General features: G+C 34.2%; 1 protein-coding gene across 2 annotated transcripts in view; it reads right to left on the bottom strand.

Annotated features, from left to right (window-relative positions):
* LOC114333930 (protein limb expression 1 homolog) overlaps positions 1 to 26,579 on the bottom strand; it is a 212,919-nt gene that overhangs the window by 137,043 nt on the left and 49,297 nt on the right. For both annotated transcript variants that reach the window (XR_007695672.1, XM_050641226.1), the window contains exon 2: positions 18,254 to 18,417. Coding sequence is in view for 1 of the 2 variants with exons in the window: in XM_050641226.1 (XP_050497183.1) it covers positions 18,254 to 18,417 (164 nt within the window). In the remaining variant the exon portion in view is untranslated. The remainder of the gene's footprint in view (positions 1 to 18,253; positions 18,418 to 26,579) is intronic.

Genomic DNA, 26,579 nt, shown 5'->3' with positions numbered 1-26,579 from the left:
GTTTTCTCTTCATTTACCCTTAAACCAGTTTTCTTTGCTCCTACCTCCAATTTATTGAAAGTCTCCTTCTGTCGACTGTGTTTTCCACAATGTCAATGTCATCCGCGTATGCTAATAGTAATTTTGGTCCATTAACTGTCAGTAATTCTGTTATAATTTCAATTTGTGCTGTTCTTACGACATTCTCCAGGATTATATTTAAAAAGAGAGGTGACAGCGCATCTCCTTGTTTCAGACCACTGCTTATTTCGAACTATTCTGAGAGTTTGTAACCTATCCGTACTCTGGATCTACAGTCATTTACGCATATCTTAACAAGCTGGATAAGTTTTTTTTGGAACTGAAAGTTCTGCCATTGCTTTCCACATCTGATCCCTTTTAATACTATCGTATGCTTGTCCGAAAAATTTGAAGAGATTATGGATAGTTCTATTGAATTCCCATCCTTATTCAAGCAGCTGCCTTAGAGTAAAAATCTGATCTATGGTCGTTCTATTTTTTCTGAAGCCGGCTTGGTACTCCCCTATGAAATCTTCTACAAACGGTGTGAGCCTACTTAATAAGATATAGGAGTTTGATAATATGTACATATTTTATATGCCGTATTAAGTAAGGAGATGCCTCTATAATTAGAGCACTTGGTTTTGTCACCCTTTTTATGGATGGGGATTATTACATTTTTGTGCATTCTTAAAATATTTTAAATATTAATATTCTGGCAAATATTTATATAAATATAAATATTCTCGTAACTGTCATATTTAACTTAAATGTCATGCAATAATTCACGACATTCTTAAAATCCGATATGATGTCAAAATTAATGACGCACTAAAAGAAAGGTTTGGTTTGAACTTCAACAAAATTAAGCTTTTTGAAAAATATTTCCGGAGTGGAAATCGAAACGTCAGATTTTTTAGTTGAAAATCTAATTTTCATTATAATCACAGTGAATAGACGAGGGCATTTCAGCGGCGGATCCAGCATCATTAAGAGGGGGGGCCGATTGGCTAAATTTCTATATACAGTAAAACCTGTGTTACCGGCCACCTGCCAAAATCGGCCACCTGTACTAACGGCCAGTTTAAAAATTCACCAAACCAATTATAGGTAGACTACAAAAACTGGAAATACCGGCCACCTTTCTATATCGGCCAATGGTTCTTTCATTTTTAGTGGCCGTTACTGACAAGTTTTACTGTAATAACAATAATAATAATAATAATTTGGCTTTAAGAATACGAAGACAATGAAGAATGCAAAATACCCTAACAATATCGATTATTATGTCTACTACTGGACTCATTCCGAAGAACCTCCTCGAAAACATAAAAAATCTGAGTCTCTAAATGAATATCTTTATAAGACCATGCAGAAAGCTGTACATATTACTCTCGAGTGCCAGATGTGTATGAAAATTGTTGGGAGATACTCCAGTGCAGCATACCACGTCACCTAGGTCTCGATAACACGGAAAAAGTCACACCAGAGCTCGATCTTTTTGTTACCGCAGGTATCGGGATGAGTAAATTTTCCTCTTAGAGAGAGTGTGAACAGTATGGCTAAATCTGGATAATAATAAAAATAATCATGTAGGCGTAAAAATGTAGATAATACAAAAGTATATTTAAAAATTTTTAATTTTTCATACAAAAATGAAATCATTTCATTTTATATAAGTACTTAATTTGTAATAACATATTGATAATGAATAAAAAATTGAATAAAAAAATATGAAAAAAAAATTTTAAGAAACGCTTTTCTTTAGTTACGAGTGACCAAAATTAAAAGTATTATAAAAAAAATCAACTAAAACCCAAAAAATAAAAAAAAATTCAAAAAATCTTACACATTCGTCAAAGAAAAGCATGGCGCGTCTTCATCGAATAAACGGTTTTCGCCTAACGCTTTTCTTTACCCGTGTTGAGCTGGCCCCCCCCCCACTTGCAAAAATTAAAAAACAAATAGCCCTGATTTATGAGCTATTTATGAGCTCTCATATTTCGCAAACTAAAAATTTTGAGCTCGTTCCACTGAGCAGAAATTTAATACCCTAGTGGGGGGGGGGCTGAGTCAGCCCTCCCACTACTTAAAAATAGGAATATTGAATCGGTTTTTGCGGCAGAATTACGAGCTATTTATGAGCTCTTGAAATTATATAGTTTCGATTTTTGAGCTCATCCCCTTCACCCCCAAACAACCCTTTAATTGATTTAACTTAAGAGAAAGATGCTGAGAAAACTTAAAATATATCGTATTGCGAATATAATTCCTATAGCTTATATACTCTAAGAATAAACTATTAAATCAAGAGCATTTCGATTATTGAGCTACAACCCCTTCGCCAGAAAACCACCCTATCTTCCCGGCTTAAGAGAAAGTTGTACTTAAAATGCGTTAAACTAATTATTTGGCGACTACATAACATTTAATAATTTATAAGCTTCCAAATTACGCGCATTTAGATCAGTAAATTGCAATTTATTTTGTATAGTGCAGTCACTGAAGGTAAAAATAAACGATTACCTTCAATTTCGGTGAACCTTCATCGATTTTCACGAAAATTGGTCAATGGTTAGAGGATACGTCAAGAAACAAAGGTGACATGGTACCACCTTGCGCCTTTACCCTGAGGGTGGATACCGCCCCTTCTCGGGGGTAAAAATTATTTTATAAAAAATAACTGCACAAATCAATAAAAGAACAAATTAAAAGCAAAATTTATTATATAAAGTTAATAAAATAAGTAAATACTTTTTAAGTTATTAAAGATCAAAGATTTTAATTATTTGTGAAAAAAATGCATGTTTTGAAGAGGTTTTTTGTAAATCACTAAAAAACTGTAAGTTTTTACAAAAAAGTTAATAGTAGTTTAATTCGTATAGCTTATATTCTAAAAATAAACTCTAAAATCACGCACCTTTCGATTATTGAACTACAACCCCTTCGCAAGAAAACCATCCCATATTCCCGGCTTAAGAGAGGGTTGTACTTAAAATAATTTAAATTAATTATTTGTCGACTATATATTGTTTAATAATTTATGAGCTCGCAAAATATACGCATCTCAATTATTGAATTGCCATTTTCTTTCTATAGTGCAGTCACTGAAGGTAAAAATCAACTATGACCTTCGATTTCGGTAAATCTCCATTCATTTTCACGAAAATTGGTGAGCGGATTTTGATACTCAACTTTTTCTGGATCTTATTTTTCATAGGTATTTCTAAGTACTTCTAAGTGTTAGATAAACTTATACCTAAGTGTTATAAAATGCATCTCTTTCCCGTTATTTAAGCTTGAACCCTTAGATTTGAACAGTCGCGGAAAAAAATATACATTTAATTACCAATAACTTACTTTAAATTAACATTAAAGGGTTTTTCAAGTAAGCAATTTATTATATTTTTTATTAGCTTCAATTTTAGTGATGAAAACTTTTTTGTAAAAACTTACAGTTTTTGAATCATTTATGAAAAATCGCTCTAAAGCATGCATTTTCTTTCCAAAAATTAAAATATTTGATCTTTAATAACTCAAAAAGTATTGATTTATTTTAATCACATTATATAACAAATTTTGCTTACAATTTGTCCCTCTCTCGATTTGTGGGGTTATTTTTAATAAAGTAATTTTCACTCCCGAGAAGGGGTGACATATACCCCAGGCTAAAACCCCAAGTTGGTATTGTCAATTCGTGAAAATAAATGGCGATTTACCGAAATCGAAGGTAATAGTTGCTTTTTACCTTCAGTGACTGCACTATAGAAAGAAAATGGCAATTCAATAATTGAGATGCGTATATTTTGCAAGCTCATAAATTATTAAACGATATGTAGTCGAAAAATAATTAATTTAAATTATTTTAAGAACAATTAAACTATTATTAACTTTTTTGTAAAAACTTAAAGTTTTTCAGTGATTTACAAAAAACCTCTCCAAAACATTCATTTTTTTCACAAATAATCTTTAATAACTTAAAAAGTATTGACTTATTTTATTAACTTTATATAATGAATTTTGCTTTTAATTTGTTCTTTTATTGATTTGTGCATTTATTTTTTATAAAATAATTTTCACCCCCGAGAAGGGGCGGTATCCACCCTCAGGGTAAAGGCGCAAGGTGGTACCATGTCACCTTTGTTTCTTGACGTATCCTCTAACTACTGACCAATTTTCGTGAAAATCGATGAAGGTTCACCGAAATTGAAGGTAATCGTTTATTTTTACCTTCAGTGACTGCACTATACAAAATAAATTGCAATTTACTGATCTAAATGCGCGTAATTTGGAAGCTTATAAATTATTAAATGTTATGTAGTCGCCAAATAATTAGTTTAACGCATTTTAAGTACAACTTTCTCTTAAGCCGGGAAGATAGGGTGGTTTTCTTGCGAAGGGGTTGTAGCTCAATAATCGAAATGCTCTTGATTTAATAGTTTATTCTTAGAGTATATAAGCTATATGAATTATATCCGCAATACGATATATTTTAAGCTTTCTCAGCATCTTTCTCTTAAGTTAAATCAATTAAAGGGTTGTTTGGGGGTGAAGGGGATGAGCTCAAAAATCGAAAGTATATAATTTCAAGAGCTCATAAATAGCTCGTAATTCTGCCGCAAAAACCGATTCAATATTCCTATTTTTAAGTAGTGGGGGGGGCTGACTCAGCCCCCCCCCCCCACTAGGGTATTAAATTCCTGCTCAGTGGAACGAGCTCAAAATTTTTAGTTTGCGGAATATGAGAGCTCATAAATAGCTCATAAATCAGGGCTATTTGTTTTTTAATTTTTGCAAGTGGGGGGGGCCAGCTTAACACGGGTCTTTTCTTTAACGAATGTGTTAGATTTATTCAATTTTTTTTATTTTTTTGGTTTTTAGTTAATTTTTTTTATAATACTTTTAATTTTGGCCACTCGTAACTAAAGAAAAGCGTTTCTTAAAAAATTTTTTTTCATATTTTTTTATTTTTTACTTTTTAGTCTTACACTTTTCAAACAATAAAATATATCGCCATGTTTATTAAAATATGTATAAAACATATTTATAATGTACTAACATAAAAAGTAGTCGGAATCGACAAAAAATTTAAAACTTTTTTGTTTATTTGTGAAGCATAACGTAAACAATTAACGTAAAAAGTCTTATTTTTAAAAATTCTTGTAGTTGATGCACTAACAAAAAATGACATGTGAAATTATCAACAAAAAAAAAAGAATCTACTTAAAAACATAAAATTGTAATATTTTTCGATATAAAAAAATTTGAGAGGTACACCCAAATTTTTCAAGGTATACACCAACAACTCCAAAAAACAAACCAAATAAGATTTTGTTTAAAATTTATCATCAAACTTCGGAGATATGTTTATATACACATTTGTCAAAAAAAAAACGATAAATCGATATTTTTTGATATATTTTCGCTTAAACATAAAATATTTACACATATGATTGAAGGGTTTCAAAAAAACAAAATGAGACTTATAATTAAAATGAAAAAAGTTTATGCCATAATTACAGGGGAATAGCGCTACTAAACGTTGCGTATAAAATACTTGCAGTACATATAAAAGACAAGGTAACACAAACGATAGATAATGACATAGGAAAATATCAATGTGGATTCAGAAGAGGACGCAGCACAGTGGATCAAATTTTCCTGCTACGTGAAATACAAGCGGAAAGCTACGAATACGGAGAATGTACAGTGGCCCTATTCACCGACTTGAAACAAGCTTGGGACAGGGTAAAACGAAAAAAAATATACAAGGCAATATGTGAAATTAGAATTAGTGAAAAATTAGTACAAATGATAAAAGTGACACTCAGAGAAACAGAGAATAGGATTAAAATAGATGGAAAGGAAAAAGGAAACAGATAAGTTTAAGGTCAGTGAAGGGCTGCGACAAGAATACCCACTGTCGTCATTGTTGTTCAGTATCCTTCTTGAAATTGTCATTAGAGAAGTCGAAGTTGAAGTTAACAGGACACAACTTGTATATTAACGAAAACACCAATGCTTGGCATTCGTTGATGACATAGTACTGATAGCCAGAAGTAAACAAGAAATAAAAGAAATACTAAAAAACCTAGAGGTGATAGCGAAAAATAAAAGGATATGCATAAACCAAGAAAATATACGGAATGGACAAAACGAGAAAAGATACAAGGACAATAGCTGACGATAAGCACAGAAGAAAAAATATGTAAATACGAAGAAGTAGAAAGATTCCAAGATCTAGGAGCAATATTCACTAGGATACCAAATACGAACGAACAAATCCAAGTAAGAATTACGACTGGTTGTATCTTTGCTCTAAACAACTTATTAAGAAGTAAGAACATATCTAGAAGGGTTAAGATAAGAATATATAAGACAGTGATAAAACGTATAGTATTATATGCCAGTGAAACATGGACGATGAACAAATCCGAACAAGCCCTACTGAAACTGTAGAAAAGAAAAGTCCCCAGGAAAATATTTAAAGTAAAGGTATGGAATTGAATGTGGATAAGAAGACTAGATGTAGAACTGGAGACGATTTATGGAGAACCGAATATAGCAGGGATCATAAAATCACAAAAACTGAGATGCTTGGTAGCTTGGGACATATCCAAAAGATGCCAAACACGAGGCTTCCCAAAAGAATTTTAACGGGAGGTATAGCATAGCAGGAAAGAAGGAGAAAGGTAGACCGAAAACCAGATGGAAGAAAGATGTTTAAAGAGACAGAAGAACTTAAAATTACAAATTGGAAAAATAAAGCAGCAAGGAGGAAAGAATGGAAAATAATGATACCAAATACGACCCCCTACTCCATCCCCTGGAGGTGGGGTAGGGGCTCAATTTAAAATCGTAAATGGAAACCCCCAGTTTTTATTGCAGATTTGAACTTCTTACGTAAAAGTGAGCAACTTTTATTCGAGACATTTCTTCAAATTCTGGATATATGGCGCTATAATATATAACATATAGAAATATAATAATATAGAAATAGTTTTTCTTGATCAATACACTTCCAGATGAAAAACTAAACATCACGTGTTTAATATTTTTCAAAAACCTACCAAATGACATCCTGTCGTGTTTGGTGGTATTCGACAGGATTTTGGAAAATATTAAACTTGTGTTTTTTGATTTTTCATTTGAGAGTGTTTTTAGATATATTAAACCATTTCTATAAATTACCTATGGTATCACGATTAATGGTTTTCCGATTATAGCGCCATCTATCCAGAATTCGAAAAATGTCTCGAATAAAAGTTGCTTACTTTTACGTAAGGAATCCAAATCTGCAATTAAAACTGAGGATCTCCATTTAATATTTTAAAGTTACCCCCATCCCACTTTCAGGGGGTCGAGTGGGGGGTCGAGTTTGGTATCATTTGATAGATTTTTAAAAATTATTGAACACATATATTTAATTTTTTCGATTCGATGTTCATTTCGCGAAATATTCAACGTTCCGCTAATTTTGGGTTGGGACACCATATACATAATACATAAAGTTGATGAAAGAAAAATAAATATAATATGTAGTGAATTATCATTAAAATTTGAAAAACCTACAAAATGAGACTTTATAAGTTAACAACTTACAGTAGTTCCGGAAATGTAATAATGAATTAAACGAATGTAATTTTCAAAAAATCAAAATAACTACTTTACTTTTTTCAATGCAAACAAATTCATGTCGAAATAGTTTTAATGTTATTTCGTAATGGGAAAGTACATCATGTCATGTGACACCTCATTTAAAAGCGTTTGAAATACTGATTACAAAAATGGATAATACCTACATGCGCAAAATTTTGGTCAAATACTTTTTAAACACATTCATTCTTTTCGAATCCTGAGAAAGCTAATACGAGAATTTTTGAAAAATTTAAACGCAGAATAAAATACATATTACATTATTACCGAGGGCCGAAAGTCCATTAGAATAAACAAAAGGTTTCTTGTGAATGATATAGGTATTTGAAATTAACAATCATACTCAATTTTCTCTTCTTTTTCACCCCTGTAACTTATTCAAATAAACATTATAGAAGTTTTCAGGGACTTTCGTCCCTCGGTAATAATGTAATCTTGCATTTTGTGTTTAAATTTTTTAAAAATACTTATTAGTTTTCTCAGGATTATAAAACAATGAATGCATTTAAAAAGCATTGGACCGAGATTTTGCACAAGTATTACCTATACATTTTTGTAATCACTATCTCAAAAGCTTTTAAATGAGGTGTCACATGACGTACTTTCCCATATGAAGTTTAAAATTTAATTAATTACCATAATTTTATATGTGGATGATTGCATCCCGCGACATAAATGACTATCTATCGTACTCGTGCATAAATACTCACGTCTATCAAACGTGATATAGAATAAACTTATATAATATACAAGACATACATTTCATGCATATAAGACATAGGTACCTTTTTCCATAAAACTCTCGAAAGTAGAATTGGTATTTACTGCATCATCGTTGATTTGTATCGGACGCACTGAAACATCGCATGACTTGTTTTGAATGCTCTCAGAACTTAAATTTGATCCAAGATCAGTAGGTCTCATAGTATGAGCTATCTGATAAGATGTACCTTGTACATATTTATTATCTTCATTACTATTAATATTATCACTATCACCCAAATTACGTTGATTTTTAAAAAAATAATCAGCTATATTGCGACATTTCAATTTTTTACTTTTCAAGTTCTCGGTAGAAGCTTCTTTTCGTTTATTTGACATTTTATAACTCTTCGTAAATCACAAACTATTAATATAAAAAAGAAGAATAAACTCAAAATAATATTAATCACTCTAACAATTTACAAACTAAGATCTGTACGAATCAGTATTAGAGATGTTACTTGCATCGATAGACAAAATACACTAAACTAATGACTAATAATTAATAAGCAAAGGGTGTTCTTTTTTCCTGGTCAGCAATCGTTTGAACATAATACATTTATATTTTCGGCAAATTAATATAGTTTTGCTGGGCGCGCTATTTTCGAGAGATTTTCGAAGAATCCGTTATCTGCAACCGATTTTATAATTATACGAGGGTGGACATGCTTAGGTATGCGTTCACAGTATATACATACATATTTGTTTAAATATGCTTATTGTAATCATTTTTAATTCTTAATGTATACCTAAGAATTATAAATTACTCATTTCCGAATACACTGGCGTCACTGGCCCGTTTTAGACAAGTCTCATACTAATAAAATATATTTATATGTAATTCATATAATATTGTAATTTTAAAACATGTATAATTATCCATTTGAAAAATCAATGAATGTTTTTGTAATCTTTATACAGTAAAACCTGTCAGTAACGGCCACTAAAAATGAAAGAAACATTGGCCGATATAGAAAGGTGGCCGGTATTGCCAGTTTTTGTAGTCTACTTATAATTGGTTTGGGGATTTTTTAAACTGACCGTTAGTACAGGTGGCCGATTTTGGCAGGTGGCCAGTAACACAGGTTTTACTGTAGTAAAACCTGTCAGTAACGGCAACTAAAAATTAAAGAACCATTGGCCGATATAGAAAGGTGGCCGGTATTGCCAGTTTTTGTAGTCTACTTATAATTGGTTTGGGGATTTTTTAAACTGGCCGTTAGTACAGGTGGCCGATTTTGGCGGGTGGCCGGTAACACAGGTTTTACTGTATTATAATTAAAAAAAAATAAATCACTTGGGTTGAGAGGGGGGGCCGATCGCCCCCATCGCCCCCCCCCTGGATCCGCCACTGGGCATTTAGCACAAAGTAAATAAATTTTTAAATACAGCACATAGAGACTTAGAGCAGTATTTTGCATTATGTTCAGGATGACGTCAGGAAAAAAGTCTACTATTCAAAAATGGGTGGAAATGCATAATTGCACTGCAAAGTGCATAAAATGCATCCAAAATTGCATAAATATAAAAATAAAGTCAAAATCAGTATACTAAGGAACAAAATTTATTATTTGAGGGGTTTTTGGGGTAATACAATTACGCAATCAGAACTGACTCCCGGATCACCTGGTGCCCAAGGTCAGTGCAAGAGACGTCATCTTCTGGAGTTTCGATGGTTTTCGGCATTAAATCGCTGCAAACGGATTACTTACGGGTTTTAGCTATCACTAAGTACTAATATGCTATCAGAATTGACCTACGCAGTACCTGGTGCCCAGGGTCGCTACTAAGGCACGTCATATTCTGGAGTTTCGAGGGATTTCGGCACTAAATTGATGCAACTGGACTATTCGGGGGTTTTTGAGGTGGTTAAACACGAATATGCCATCAGAACAGACCTCTGGATTACCTGGTGCCCAAGGTACGTCATCTTCTGGATTACTCGGGGGTTCTTGAGGTCGCCAAATACGAATATACCATCAGAATTGAATTTCGAAGTATCTGGTGCCCAGGATCGCTACTAAGGCACGTAATCTTCTGAAGTTTCGAGTGTTTTCGGCATTAAATTGATGTAAACGGATTACTCACGGGTTTTTGGGGTCGGTAAACACGAATATGATATCAGAACGGAACTCTGGAGTACCTGGTGCCCAGGGTCGCTACTAGGACACGTCATCTTCTTGGGTTTACAGTGGTTTTGGCCTTTAATTGGTGTAAATGGATTACTGGAGAGTTTAAGGTCGCTAAACACGAGTATCCCATCAGACCGACCCCCTGTGCACCTGGAGCCCAAGGTCACTGCAAGGGACGTCCTCTTCTGGAGTTATGAGGGATTTTGGCATTAAATTGATAAAAATGGATTACTCGGAGGGTTTTGTGGTGTTAGACACAAATATGCCATCAAAACAGACAACCGGATCACCTGGTGCCCAAGGTCACTGCAAGGGATGTCATCTTCAGGAGTTTCGAGGGATTTCGGTATTAAATTGATGCAAACGGTTTACTTACGGGTTTTTTGGGTCGCTAAACATGAATATGCCATCATAATTGAACTTCGGAATACCTGTTCCCAAGGGTCGCTACTAGGGCACGTCATCTTCTGGAGTTTCGAGGTTTTTTGGCATTTAATTGATGCAAATGGATTACTGGAGGGTTTTTGAGGTCACTAAACACGAATATGCCATCACAAAAAACACCTGTGCACCTGGTTTCCAAGGTGACTACAAAGGACGTCATCTTCTGAAATTTTAAGGAATTTCGGCATTAAATTGATGAAAATAAATTACTCTGGAGTTTTTGAGGTCGGTAAACAGTAACATGCCATCAAAACAGACCATCGTAGAAGCTGGTGCCCAGGGTCACTGCAATTGGCGTCATCCGCTAGGCGAGGTTTTCGGTACTATATTGATGCAAACAGATTTTGGGGATGCTGAACACGAATACCACATCGGAACAAACACCGGGGGGGGGGCTTGGTGCCCAAGGCACGTCATCTTCTGGAGTTTCGAAAGTTTTAGGTACTCAATTGAAGCAAACAGATTACTCACGGGTTTTTGGGGTTGCTAAATACAAATACGCCATCAGAAGAGAAACCGGAGCATCTGGGCCTAAGGCACGTTAGCCTCTGGAGTTTCAAGGGTTTTCGGCATTAAATAGATTCAAACGGATTAGGTACTCATGGATTTTTGGGGTTTTTGAAGACAAATACGCCGTCAGAACAAACACCGGAGCATATAAGGTATATAATCTTACGGAGTTTAGAAAAATTTTGGTACTAAATTGATAAGCGAATATCTCATGGGTTTTTGGGTTTACGAAATACGAACTCAACTATGTTGTTCTATTTAAGTTTTTTATTTAATTCCTCATGTAAGCCACATTCATGTTCAACAACCCCAAAACCAAAAAGTAATCCATTTTTCATCAATTTAGTACCGAGCAAATGTTAAACGACCCAATAATCAGACTCGGATGAATGGACGGATCACTCGGCAACGAAAAAAGCAACGAAAAAGGACTATGAATTTTGGAACGTGGAACGTTCAAAGCCTCTCAAATAAAATGGATGAAGTTATATTAGAGCTAAAATACATGAAAATGGACATCGCAGTAGTGACAGAAACTAAGAGGAAAAGCCAAGGATCACAGAAATTGGGCTACTATGATCATTTTTATAGCGGAGTTCCAAAACACATAAGAGCTCAACAAGCAATATCGATTTTCATACGCAGAACATTAAGAAAGCACATAACATCGTGGGAAGGAATAAATGAAAGAATGATAAAGGTCAACATGAACATACATGGCTATAGAATAACTATTTTGGGAGTATATGGTGTAAACGAGGACGCACTGGTAGCTAACAAAGATGAGTTCTATGAACAGCTGAACGATGAAATCGTCAAAATAGGAAATGCCAGAGAAATTATAATATTAGGAGACCTAAATGGAAGAACAGGCAATAAAAATCAGGATGACGTAGTAGGCAGATACGGCGAGGAAGTACTCAACAATAATGGAACAAGAATAATTAACATCTGTAAACAGAACAATTTAAGAATTATGAACGGCTTCTTCCAGCATAGATGCATTCATAAATATACTTGGACCCAACCTACTATGAACCAGAAAAGTATAATTTATTATCTTTTGATAAAACAACGGAGTCGAATGAAAATTAACGATGTAAGGGTTTATAGAGGAGCAACATGCGGCAGTGACCATCATCTTCTAAAAGCGGAAGTACTGTTCCCTGGAATGAAATCTCAAAAAAATCTAAATCCACAAGAACAAGTAGGAAACAAATTGGAACCAAAAAAGAAATACAACCTAGAAAGCTTACAACAAACAAGCATAAGAACGCTATACGAAAAGCGACTGGACGAGAAACTGAAAGGACAATATACATTTATAAATACGGAACACCTTCATATACATATAACACAATGTATACACGAAGCTGCATATGAGGCATTGGGGGAGTACAAAGACAACATAAGAAATAAACCATACTGGTGGGACTTAGAAATAGGCACCGAAATATACGATAAGAGAGAAAAGTACCGGAAATATATGAGTACACAGAAAGATTCCGATAAGGTTTTATACAAAGCAGCACAAGCAAGAGTGCGGAAAAAAATTACACAGAAGAAAAACGAAACGTGGACAAAAAAATGCAATCAACTTAACGCCTATATAGGGGGGACAAGAAACACAGAGAGCTGGAAATTCCTTAAAACGTTGAGAACAGATACCAAAAGGGATATAATAACACCGATTACTCTGGAAAAGTGGGATGGCTATTTCAAGCAGTTACTAGTAGAAAATAGAGAAGATTTTATTAAAAACGAAGATCACGAAAGTTTCAACGTAATTGTCAGTGGATCACCGATTCGGTTAAGACTGGAAGAAGTACGAAATGCATGCAAATCCCTAAAAAATAGAAAAGCGTCAGGGCCTGGAGACATAGCACCAGAACTGCTCAAATATGGTAGCAACACCCTGTATGAATACCTAAGAGATCTATTTAATAGATGTATGAATGGCGAAGTCACACCAAAAGAATGGCAATTGTCTGTAATTTCTACAATACACAAGAAAGGCAGTAAAAATATATGCGATAATTACCGGGGAATATCTGTCACAAGCACCATCAGCAGAGTTTACGGAAAAATTATCAAAAATAAAATAGAAGAAGAATACAAGGACTTAGAGGCCGAAGAGCAAGTCGGTTTCCGCGCTGGCAGATCCACCACTGACCACCTATATTGTGTAACACAGTTAAGAGACAAACAAATAGCCTACAATAAAGAACTGCATTTAGTATACATAGACTTAAAAAAAGCATACGATACTGTACCACAAAGTAAACTTTGGGAAGCCCTCGAAAAAACTAACATTAGTCTGAACCTCATTAAAACTGTAAAAAATCTATACCAACATAATATAACAAAAGTTAAGCTAGGCAAGGAAATCTCGTCAGGATTTGAAGTGAATAAGTGTCTTAAACAGGGCTTCTGCCTATCGCCGACACTATTTAAAATATATTTTGAGCAAGTTTTGAAATCCTGGAAAAGGAAATTTAAGAATATGGGTATACCGCTAAATGATGATAACATGCTATACACTCTATGTTTTGCGGACAATCAGATTCTTATGGCCCATGATTATCACGATATTGAATATATGACCCGAAAAATCATAGAAGAGTACCGGAACTGGGGTTTAGAAGTGAATACCAAGAAAACGGAATATATGTGCGTTGGAGGTATACAGCAGGATCTAGCGTTGGAAAATGAAATAACTATTAATCACTGTCAGGAATATAAATACTTGGGTCTTAAAATTACACAAGATGGAACGTTGGACAAGAATATCCAAGAAAGGTGCACACAAGGAAGGAAAGCTATCGCATTATTGAACAAAATCCTATGGGACCAAAGTATCTCCAAAGAAAATAAACATAACATCTATAACAGCATTGTTAAGAGCATTATAACATACAGCAGCGAAGTTTGGCCACTTAAAGAAAAATCCGAAAATATGCTCAGAACAACTGAAATGGACTTCTGGAGAAGATCTGCTGGTATATCAAGAACACAAAAAATCAGAAATACAAGAATATTGGAGATAATGGATGTAAAGCATACAATAATAGACGATATAAAAACAAAGGAACTAAGATGGTTTGGCCACGTACAACGTATGGAAGACGACAGATTACCCAAGCAAGTGCTACGATGGGCACCAAAAGGACGGCGGAAAAGAGGAAGACCTAGGAAAAGCTGGATAGAAGGAATCCATAGGGAAATCAGAGAAAGAGGCTTGAACGAAGACATGTGCTACGATCGAGAGCAATGGCGATTGGGAATCGGAAGACGTCGTAGAACGTTATGAACCGATTATATATATATATATATATATATATATATATATATATATATATATATATATATATATATAATCCAACCCAAAATGGGGGATGTGTGAATTATTCGTAAGGGGATTTCTCCACATTCTCTATTTCATTTGATTGATATCGTACGAGTGGTCGTTAAACCAATAACTTTTCATCTTATATATATATATATATATATATATATATATATATATATATATATATATATATATATAGTACCGAAAACTCTCGAAACTCCAAAAGATAACGCGCTTTAGGCACCAGATGCTTCAATGTTTGTTCTGATGGCGTTTTCGTGTTAAGGTACCTAAGAAACCCATGAGTAATCCGTTTTTATCAATTTAGTACCGAAAACACTCAAAACTCCAGAAAATGACCTGCCTTAAGCACCAGATGCTGCGTGGGTTTGGTCTGATGGCATATTCATATTCAGCAACCCCAAAAACTCAAAAATAATCCATTTGCACTAATTTAGTACCGAAATCTATCGAAACTACAGAAGATAACGTGCCTTACGCACCAGGTGCTCCGGTGTCTGTTCTGATGGCGTATTTATGTTCAAAACCCCCAAAAACCCATGAGTAATCCATTTGCATCAATTAAGTAACGAAAACCCTCGAAACTCCAGAAGATGACGTGCCGTAGGTACCAGGTGCTCAGATGTCTGTTCTGATGACGCAATCGTGTTCAACAACGCCAAAATCCAATTAGTAAGTAATCCGTTTGCATCAATTAAATGCCGAAAACACTCGGAACTACAGAAGATGACCTGCATTAGGCACCAGGTGCTCCGAGGGTGAAATCTGATGGCGTATTCGCGTTCAGCAACCCCAAAAACCTATGAGTAATCCGTTTGCACCAATTTAGTACCGAAGACTCTCGGAGCTCCAGAAGATGACGCCCCTAGCAATAACCTTGGGCACCAGGTTCTCCGAGATTCGGTTCTGATGGCATATTCGTATTTAGCGACATCAAGAACCCCTCAGTAGTCCATTTGCATCAATTTAATGTCGAAATTTCTCGAAACTCCAGAAGATGACGTCCTTTGCAGTAACCCTGGGTACCAGGTGCTCCGTGGGTCTGTTCTAATGGCATATTCGTGTTTAGCGACCTCAAAAACACCCCGAGTAATACATTTGCATCCATTTTATGCCGAGAATCTTCGAAACTCCAGAAGATGACGTCCCTTGCAGTGACCTTGGGCACCAGGTGATCGAGATGTCTGTTCTGATGACATATTCGTGTCTAACGACTCAAAACCCCCGAGTAATCCATTTTTATCAATTTAATGCCGAAATTTCTCAAACTCTAGAAGAGGACGCCCCTTGAAATGAGCTTATGCTCCAGGTGCACAGGTAGTCGGTGTTGATGGCATATTCGTGTTTACCGACTTTAAAAACCCGTAAGTAATCCGTTTGCGTTTGCATCAATTTGATACCGAAATCCCTCGAAACTCCAGAAGATGACGTCCCTTACAGTGGCCTTGGGCACCAGGTGATCCTAAGGTCTATCCTGATGTCATCTTCGTGTTTAACCACCTCAAAAACCCCCCGAGTAGTCAGTTACATCACTTTAGTGCCGAAATCCCTCGAACTCCAGAAGATGACGTGCCTTAGTAGCGACCCTGGGCACCAGGTACTGCGTAGGTCAATTCTGATAGCATATTAGTACTTAGTGATACCTAAAACCCGTAAGTAATCCGTTTGCATCGATTTAATGCCGAAAACCATCGAAACTCCAGAAGATGACGTCTTTTGCCGTGACCTTGGGCACCAGTTGATCCGGGGATCAGTTCTGATGGCGTAATCGTATTCAGTGACCATCAAAACTCCCCAAATAATAAATTTTGTTCCTTAGTATACTGATTTTGACTTTATTTTTATATTTATGCAATTTTGCATGCATTTTATGCATTTTACCGTGCAATTATGCATTTCCACCCATTTTTGAATATGTTGTTCTGAAGCTATTTCCTTGTGGCATTTTTATAATAAACTATTTTTAATCGGAAATGTAATCGAATGAACTATCTTTTAGTAAAGTCGTCCCAGGAACGCAACTCATAAATATTGGCGATATCATTTTAAAGTCTTCTACTTTAAAATGTATAATATACGTCTGAATTGCCAATATAAATGAGTCAGATTAAATAAATTATTAGAAGAATTTTTTTACTTAGCAACAACATTTTTATATATTTTAGTAGTATTTTGTATTTTGACAACGAAACCCGATTTGGGCTTCGAAACGTTAATAAAATCATTTTTTTGGTAAAATTGTGGCTTATTTCCCATTAAAAATAGTTCATTTTTGAATAGTAGACTTTTTTCCTGACCTCATCCTGAACATATTGCAAAAAACTGCAAGTCTCTAGGTGCTGTATTTAAAAATTTATTTATTCGGGTGCTTTTAGTCCTAATTCCCTGGTCTAGAATCATAATATTAAACCGGTGGCACCCAAAATCCCGACAGCCAAAATCCCGACCGCCAAAATCCCGACATCCCACAATCCTCGCATAAGCAAAAATCCCTACCACCACATTTGGAATATTTATGGTTTCCTTTTCAAACGCAATACCAAATCATATATACATAGAGTATTGAAATTGAAAAATTAATTACTTACTAATAAGTACGGGTATTAATTATAATGTATTTTAAAAAAGAACATTATTAAACACTTCATTTTATAATGTAAAAGCTATACTTACTTAAATGGACGTTTGTAGTGACTTGATAATATCCTATTATATGAAAGTAAACTTAAATTGAGGATTTACATATTCAACTATTTGGCAAAAAAGAAAAATAATGTAATTCATGTTAGAAATTTTATTTAGAAAATGAGTTCATATTAATTGGTAAATACTTTTTTTTAGTAACAAAACATAAAGAAACAGATGTCCATAAATAAAAAAACCACAAATAAATGTAATTATATATGTATGTCAAAAAAGAAATTATTAAACCTTGACCGAAACACAGTATAAAATTTATAATGATAAGTTATGAGAAATCCCGCGAAGAAAATCTAAAACAGGTCTATTTGGACAATTGCCCATTATTCTGTTTTCTCTTTCAATTGTTTTTTTTTTTCTACGTTTTGGTGCAGGCTCTCCACGAAGTACATATTCCACTTGATAATCGGTTTGTTGTTATTCTTTTGAAATTCTGAAATTATTCTGTACACTCCATCATGTGTCGGGATTTTGACTGTCGAGATTTTGGCGTGTCGGGATTCTGGGGTGTCGGGATTTTGGCTTGTCGGGATTCTGGCTGTCGGGATTTTGGCTGTCGGGATTTTGGGGTAGACCTCATTTAAACACATTATTTAACTTGCACGTGCCACAAGAAAACAGTTGCAGAACCCCATATTATAAAACTTTTTATTTAATGATTGTATTATAAGTATATTACCTGAAAACTTCCGAAGCAGGAACCTCCTGGTAGAGTTACGTAACACACGTAGGGTTGTGCATTTGAGGGAACAGATTCATATATTACAAGGGCACCATTCCGAAGATCAGCTCCTCTGGCTTGTTTCATTTGCCAGAACTCTTGTAGAGCTTCGACCACATTTACTATAAAACAATGCTATTATGGATGTTGTTGTATTAAGAAATGTATCTGTTAGTCCAGTCGTCAGAGACAAAAATGTCACTGAACTCTAAAAATCATACTAAGCTGAATTTTGCTGGGGACATCAATTTTGGGAACCCAAAAAAGATGCAAAAAAGTTTTATTAGCACTTTTTGTGTAAAATAAACCGCTCTCTCATAAACAACACTTGAAGTGATCGGCGATTTTGAATGTCAGTTAGCACGTGAAATCAATTTTTTAAATAAAGTTTGTATCAACTTGACGGTAAAAATTGGATGTATTTTGATCAGTGTTCTATTGACAAAAATCAAAATGCATTTTAAAAGTAATGAAAGCAGCTTACGTATGCAATGTTTGCATTTTGCCGCAAATGAAGTCGGTTTCTATAAAGCTGTTAAATAAATAAAGGTTTCACGACTTTTGCCATTTTTTACGATACTCATACGATCAATAAAATTTATCACTGCCATTGATCAGTCGCTATGGAATTTCCATTGTTATAGCCTATACAGGGTGTAACAAAAATGCAGGTTATAAATTAAACCACATATTCTGGGACCAAAAATAGTTCGACTGAACCTAACTTACCTTAGTGCAAATGTGCACATAAAAAAAGTTACAGCCCTTTGAAGTTACAACATAAAAATTCATTTTTTCCAATATATCGAAAACTATTAGAGATTTTTTATTGAAAATGGACATGTGGTATTCTTATGGCAGGGACATCCGAAAAAAATAATAACAGTGAAATTTGTACACCACATAAAAATTTTATAGGGGTTTTGTTCCCTTAAACCCCCCCCCCTCGCCCCACAAACTTTTGTGTGTGGGAATACTGCAGTAATAAATTAAATTATTACTGCAGTACCATTAGTTAAACAAATGTTTTTAAAACTTTTTTGCTTCTTATATATTCTTCGATAAGCCAGGTTTTATCGAGATGCTGCTTATTTTTTAATATGTTTACATAAAAATTTTATGGGGGTTTTGGTCACTTAAACGCCCGAAATGTTTGTGTACGTTCCAATTAAATTATTATTGTGGTACCATTAGTTAAACAAAATGTTTCTAAAACTTTTTTGGCTCTTAGTATTTTTTCAATAAACGATTTTTTATCGAGATATTAATATGTTTCAAAATATACCTAAAAAATGTAAATTCACAATAAATTTTCATATTATTAACAGGTCTCTATAATCTTACCTACCATGTAAAAATTTGTGTTGGATTTTACAAATTTTCAAAATATCTCGATAAAAACTGACTTATCGAAAACTTATAAAGAGACAAAGAAGGTTTAAAAATATTTTGTTTAACTAATGATACCACAATAGAAATTTTATTGGAACGTACACAAATATTTGGGGGGGTTTAAGGGAACAAAACCCCATAAAATTTTTATGGGGTGCACAAATTTCACTTTTATTTTTATTGAAAGATGCTATTGCCATAATATTGCTACATGTCCATTTTCAATAAATACTCTCTAATAGTTTTCAATATATTGAAAAAACCGATTTTTATTTTGTAACTTAAAGGGGCTATAACTTTTTTTATGTGCACATTTATACTAACGTAAGTTAGGTTTAATCGAACTGTTTTTGATCTCAGAATATGCGATTTAATTTATGACGTCTATTTTTGTTACCCTGTATGTATAGGGTGAGGCAGATAAACAGCCTATTAAAAATATCTCGAGAACTAAAGGCAACAGAATCATGAAAATTGGAATGAAGGAGTTTTGAAGAGTAGTCTATTTAATGAAAATATTTTCATCTATTTCCTACTTCCGGTTATACCGGAAGTTGCTTATAACTTCGTTTTTTAATGGGACACCCGTATATTTTTATATTTTTGGATTCTTCTCGATGTCTTATTTCTTAAAATATGAGGTTTTGTAATATTATATAGGGTAGTTTAAAAGATAATTACGTTTTTTTTTTATTAATTTCGTAGCAACTTTTACACGCTGTAGAATTTTAGTAGTTCGACGTCAAAAACTCTATTTATGTTCAAATGATTTTTAATATAGTTTACTATTGTTAAAAGTTATTAGTATAGCTAAATGTTGAATTTTGGTATACAGGGTTGGTCGAAACTAGAAATGAGTATTTTCTGAATTTTCTTAAATGGAACACCCTGTATTTTAGTATTGTATTAAAATGATATTTTATGGTACTTTTTTATTCCTTAAGCATTCCCTATACCTGACTGCTTTAATTTGTGGTTAATTCTTAATTGCACCAACAATCTTAACTACGTAGGTATTTTGATAGCTCAACTATTATTGGTAATTTTAAGGATCAGTCTAGAATAATATATATTTATTGCCAGACAATTTTTTGTGATTGAATATTTTCACGGCCAACCTGACAAAATTTCACGTATTTTTTGTTACAATCAATGTTTGGCTTGAATCCCCAATAATTCACAAATTAAAGCAGTTAGGTATAGGGAATGCTTAAGAAATAAAAAAGTAGCATAAAATATCATTTAATTGCAATACTAAAATACAGGGTCTTCCATTTGAGAATACTCAGAAAATAATCATTCCGAATTTCGACCAACCCTGTATACTAAAATTAAAAATTTAGCTATACTAACAATTCTTAACGATAGTAGACTATCTTAAAAATCATTTTAACATAAATAAAGTTTTTGATGTCAAACTACTACAATTCTACAGGGTGTGAGTGTTGCTACGAAATTAAGAAAAAAAACATAATTGAAATATAATGAAATTTATTATGTATACCATTGTGAAATTTGCTACCGGCTGCCAAGGTGTGAGGGACCAGGCACCTGGCAGAAATTGTGCGACTGAATCCAAATTTTCATTTAATTTAAGAAAATGTCAGCGAATTGGTACATGGAACGTCCAGGGACTGATCCAAAACCCTGGAAAGTTACACATAATTGAGAAAGAAATGGCAGACCACAATCTTTCGGTACTGGGACTCTCAGAAACTCAGAAACTGGAGAGGAAAAGGGCATTTTAAAACAACTGCTGGCAACGTCGTCTATTTTTCAGGCCCAGATAACAATAGCCCAGATAAACTTAGCGACTACGTAATTGGATATAATACTATTGATGACAGGATAATGTTGTTCTGAAGTTATTTTCTTGTGGCATTTTTACATTTTTAACTATTCATAATGGGAAATAAGCCACAATATTATTAAAAATGATTTTTATTAACGTTTCGACGCCCAAATCGGGTGCCGTTGTCAATACAGTAGTATTTTGTATTTTGACAACGGCACCCGATTTGGGCGTCGAAACGTTAATAAAAATCATTTTTAATAATATTGTGGCTTATTTCCCATTATAAATAGTTAAAAATGACAGGATAATATCCATTAAAATGAGAATATCCACCAAAACCCTACACCTTGTCCAGGTATAAGCTCCTACAACAGCTGCACAAGAAGAAGACATCAAGAGGTTCTATGGTTGTCTAGAAGAAACTGTTCGCGCTATTCCGAATCGTGAACTCGTCATAATTTTTGGAGATTTTAACGCCAAAGTGGGGTCATCTAATAAAAATATTGAAGGAGTGCTGGGCAAAAATGGACTGGGACAGAGGAATGAGAATGGCGACCGTCTAGTGGAGTTCTGTGTAGAACAACATCTTACAATTACAAACACGTTATATTAACATCATCCACGGAGATTATACACATGGCGCAGCCCAGATGGACGAACAAGGAATCAAATAGACTATATCCTAATAAGATCACGATGGAAGTCGTCGTCCATCAACTGTAAAACATATCCTGGCGCAGACTGTGGAAGCGATCATCAACTCCTGGTATTGAACGTTCGACTTCGTTTTAAAGTCCCCAAAAGAAGACCCCAGGGAGAAGTCATGTCTCTAAATTCATCAAAAATCAATGACTTCCAACAAAACCTAGAAGAAGCTCTTTCTTTAGACCAAGTAGATAGTGACCCTGAGAGCACTTGGATCTATCTCAAAGATAAGGTAATCGAGGCTGCAAAAGACTGTGAGGCAGCGGTTTCCACTGGCCGTAAGCCATGGATATCCGATAATACGTGGACTGTGATTCAACGCAGAAAAGAACATAAAACTAGGTACGGAACAAACGATCAATACAGAGCGTTATCGAGAGAAATCAGAAAACAGTGCCGTAAAGATAAAGTTGATTACATCTCTCAAATATGCAGAGAGATAGAGGAACATGGCTATAGAAATGAACCGAGCGACTTATTCCAGAAGATAAAACTCCTTACCAGAGAATTTAAACCTCAAACGTGGTCTGTAATAGATAAGGAAGGAGGAAGGTAATTTAAAGACCGATACTGATGAAATATTGGAAACATGGCGAAACTACTGTGGCGAGCTATATAAAAATAACGAGGTATCAGCAGAAAATCAGAGGCCTTCTGACTACCCTAGAGAACCTACTGTCTTACTAGCTGAAGTCAAAGATGCAATTAAATCACTAAAGAGAAATAAATCCCCAGGCATTGATTCAATACCATGTGAAATACTACAGTTACTAGGTGACAAATGATTACATATCATCCATTCCATCTGTGTCGCTGTTTGGAATTCAGGAAAATGGCCATCTGATTGGAGTACCTCAATTTATATTCCACTACACAAAAAAGGAACTATTACCAGATGTGAAAACTACCGCACACTGTCACTAATAACACATGCTAGTGAAATCTTGTTGCATATCATCAAAAACAGATTAAAAACCTATCTAAATTACCAAAAACCTCAGGAACCAGCGGGGTTTGTAAAGGGTAAAGGTACAAGGGAACAAATCCTGAACCTGAGACAACTCACTGAAAGTCTAGAGCATTTCAAGTACCTATGATTATATGCTTCGTTGACTACCAAAATGCATTTGATTGTGTAAGCTGGATAAATCTGTGGTCAATTTTAATAGAAATGGGCGCACCAATGCACCTGGTGACACTTATTAAAAATCTGTACCAGTCTAATATAGCGACAGTACTAGATCAAAAGTTCTCAAACCAATTCAAGACCGAGAGAGGTGTTAGACAAGGATGCGTGTTGTCACCTGACTTATTTAACATTTATGGTGAACATGTCATGAGGATGGTCTTAGAAGAATGGGCCGGTGGAGTAACAGTAGCTGGTAGGAAAATCAATTTAAGATTTGCTGATGACAATACACTTATAGCAGCAAATGAGCAATAAATGTTTGATCTTCTGCGAAGAGTTGAGTACGAAAGCAATAAAGTTGGTCTGAAAATCAATAAAGCTAAGACAAAAATAATGGTGGTCGACAGATTCGACACTATTCAACTGACTAACATGTTACAGGACTACCAGATAGTAAACACCTTTGTCTATCTCGGGTCTAGTATAGCTAACGATGGTAACTGTGAAGCACAAGTTCGGAGACGTATTGGTATGGCAAAAAATGCGATGAGTCGCCTAATTAAAGTTTGGAAAGACAGATCTCTCAAAATATCAAGATGAGACTGGTGAATGCCCTTGTATTCTCAATATTTCTATACGAAGCAGAGACTTGGACTCTTCGCGCATGCGAGCGCCAAAAAATTGATGCTTTTGAGATGTGGTGCTGGAGAAGAATGCTGCGATTCTGTTGCCTTTAGTTCTCGAGATATTTCTAATAGGTCGTTTATCTGCCTCACCCTGTAGTATTCAAAACATGAAATTTCGATTTTGAGTTTTAGTAACAAATATGAGGCATTTGAAATATGCATAAAACTGCTTCCACGAAGAAGGCATTGGATGGAATTTGTAGCTGAAGTTGTGTAGTTTTGAAAAACGTACTTATGCAATCGACAAGAAACAGTTTTAAACGTTATAGGTCGTAAATTCAGCGTTTTTTAGCATATTTCAAATGCCTCATACCTATTTGTTGTCAAAACTGTTTTGAAGATTATTCAGATTTAAATTCTAACAATGGTAATTCCATAACCACCGGTCAATGGAAGTAATAAATTTTATTGATTGATTGTAATGATCTCATAAGAATCTTAAAAAATGGCAAAAATCAAGCAACGTTTATTCATTTAAAGGCTTTACAGAAACGAACTTCATTGGCGACAAGATACAAACAATGAGTACGAAATTTGCACTGTTCAGCTTTTGATTTTTGTCAATAGGACACTCTGATCAAAATATATCGAATTTTTACCATCGAGTTGATACAAATTTTGTTTAAAATATTAATTTCGCGCGTTTAACTGACATTCAAAATCGCCGGTCGCATCAACCGTTGTTTCTGAGAGAACGGTTCATTATAAATAAAAAGTGCTAATAAACATTTTTGTTCAAAATTATCTCAGCGACATTTCTTGTTTGAAACATTTTTTCTACGACATACAGATACATATAGGGGGGTTTTAGGGAGAAGCCCATGGGTAGGAGTGGTTAACTTTTTGGGGTGTCAAAATTGACATTCTCAGCAAAATTCAGCTTGTTTGTATGAGTTTTAGATGTCAAATACGACTGACGATTGGACTATGTGTTAATATTAGAATATAAAAACTTCTAGATCTTAATCTTACTTATACACAGTTTATTTGTCTTATTATAATAGAAATGACATTAAGTGTTCAATTATTACAATAAAAATAGTTATTTTAAAAATGACCTCCAAACTACACCAACGTTACATTTTACATTAGTCATCAATGTTTGCTTTAAATATTTGAAGAACCGATTTTTATACATTCTAATAAAATTCAGATGAAAATATTAACCTTATTCATATTTATTTCATAAAATTGACACATAAATACAAAAGGCAGTATTTTAGTGAATTGTAGCTAGAAATAAACCAGAAAAATTAGCAAATAATTTTTTCGTGATACTCTTTGGCAAAAATAATATCTATAACAACTGCTTTTGACGAATTTGGTTATCTTGGTGGCAATGGCAAAATGGCAATCTTGATCTTATTTACAGAAGCCAGGAAAAGATGCACAGATGTTGTGCTGAGCCAGGTTCTGAGATTCTTTAACCAAAGAAGATTATCACCTTGGTGATAACCAAAAAGCAATTTGGTGATAACAGTATGTAATAAATGAAATATACGAAAGATTAAACGTCAGTTTTTACTTGCAAACAATACATACTATGTAAGATCTTTATTTGATTTTAAGTACTAAAGGCGAAGACCGGTAAACTACATGAAAAAGTGATACAATTTTCCACATGAAGAGAAGTATCCATTCTCAAATTTGGTCTCGAGGTAAGGAAGTACAAAACTCAAAGAAGTACCACAAAATGTATATATTAATAAAATGGTCATATAAGGACGCGTTTCGGCTCTTCACGAGCCATCATCAGCTTAAAAATATAGGAGCAAAGACAAAACTGACCTACAATGTAAAATGGAAATTTTAAGCATGTGGTGATAACGCCCACCTCAGTAAAGGAACTTATCAGACCAGGAAGGAGGAAGAATCTACTAGTTTACATTTTTATGGTTCTATAGACTTCATTATTAAAGTTTTTTGTTTTTTATATGTTGTATTAACATTTAGTTAATTTGAATGTAATTTTTTTTTTAAATTCTTTAAGACTTCCACGTTGGGAGGAACCATCTTGCGAACAGATCAGGTGTAAGGAACTTTCCGGTGAAATGTCAAATTAATGTCAGTGATGACCGATGATATGTAGTACTCTAGGTACTTCATCCTACATGTCATCGGTCATCACTGACACTAATTTGACATTTCACCGGAAAGTTCCTTACACCTGATCTGTTCGCAAGATGGTTCCTCCCAACGTGGAAGTCTTAAAGAATTTTTTAAAAATAAAAAAAAAATTGCATTCAAATTAACTAAATGTTAATACAACATAAAAAAAACTTTAATAATGAAGTCTATAGAACCATAAAAATGTAAACTAGTAGATTCTTCCTCCTTCCTGGTCTGGTAAGTTCCTTTACTGAGGTGGGCGTTATCACCACATGCTTCAAATTTCCATTTTACATTGTAGGTCAGTTTTGTCTTTGCTCCTGTATTTTTAAGCTGATGATGGCTCGTGAAGAGCCGAAACGCGTCCTTATCTGACCATTTTATTAATATATACATTTTGTGGTACTTCTTTGAGTTTTGTACTTCCTTGATACAATTTTACTGACAAAGTATAAAAAGTCCTTTAAA

This window comes from Diabrotica virgifera, chromosome 10, assembly GCF_917563875.1.
Source record: "Diabrotica virgifera virgifera chromosome 10, PGI_DIABVI_V3a".
Taxonomy (NCBI): domain Eukaryota; kingdom Metazoa; phylum Arthropoda; class Insecta; order Coleoptera; family Chrysomelidae; genus Diabrotica; species Diabrotica virgifera.
The sequence above is the reverse complement of the archived record's forward strand: the minus strand, read 5'-3'. Positions and strand labels throughout refer to the sequence as shown.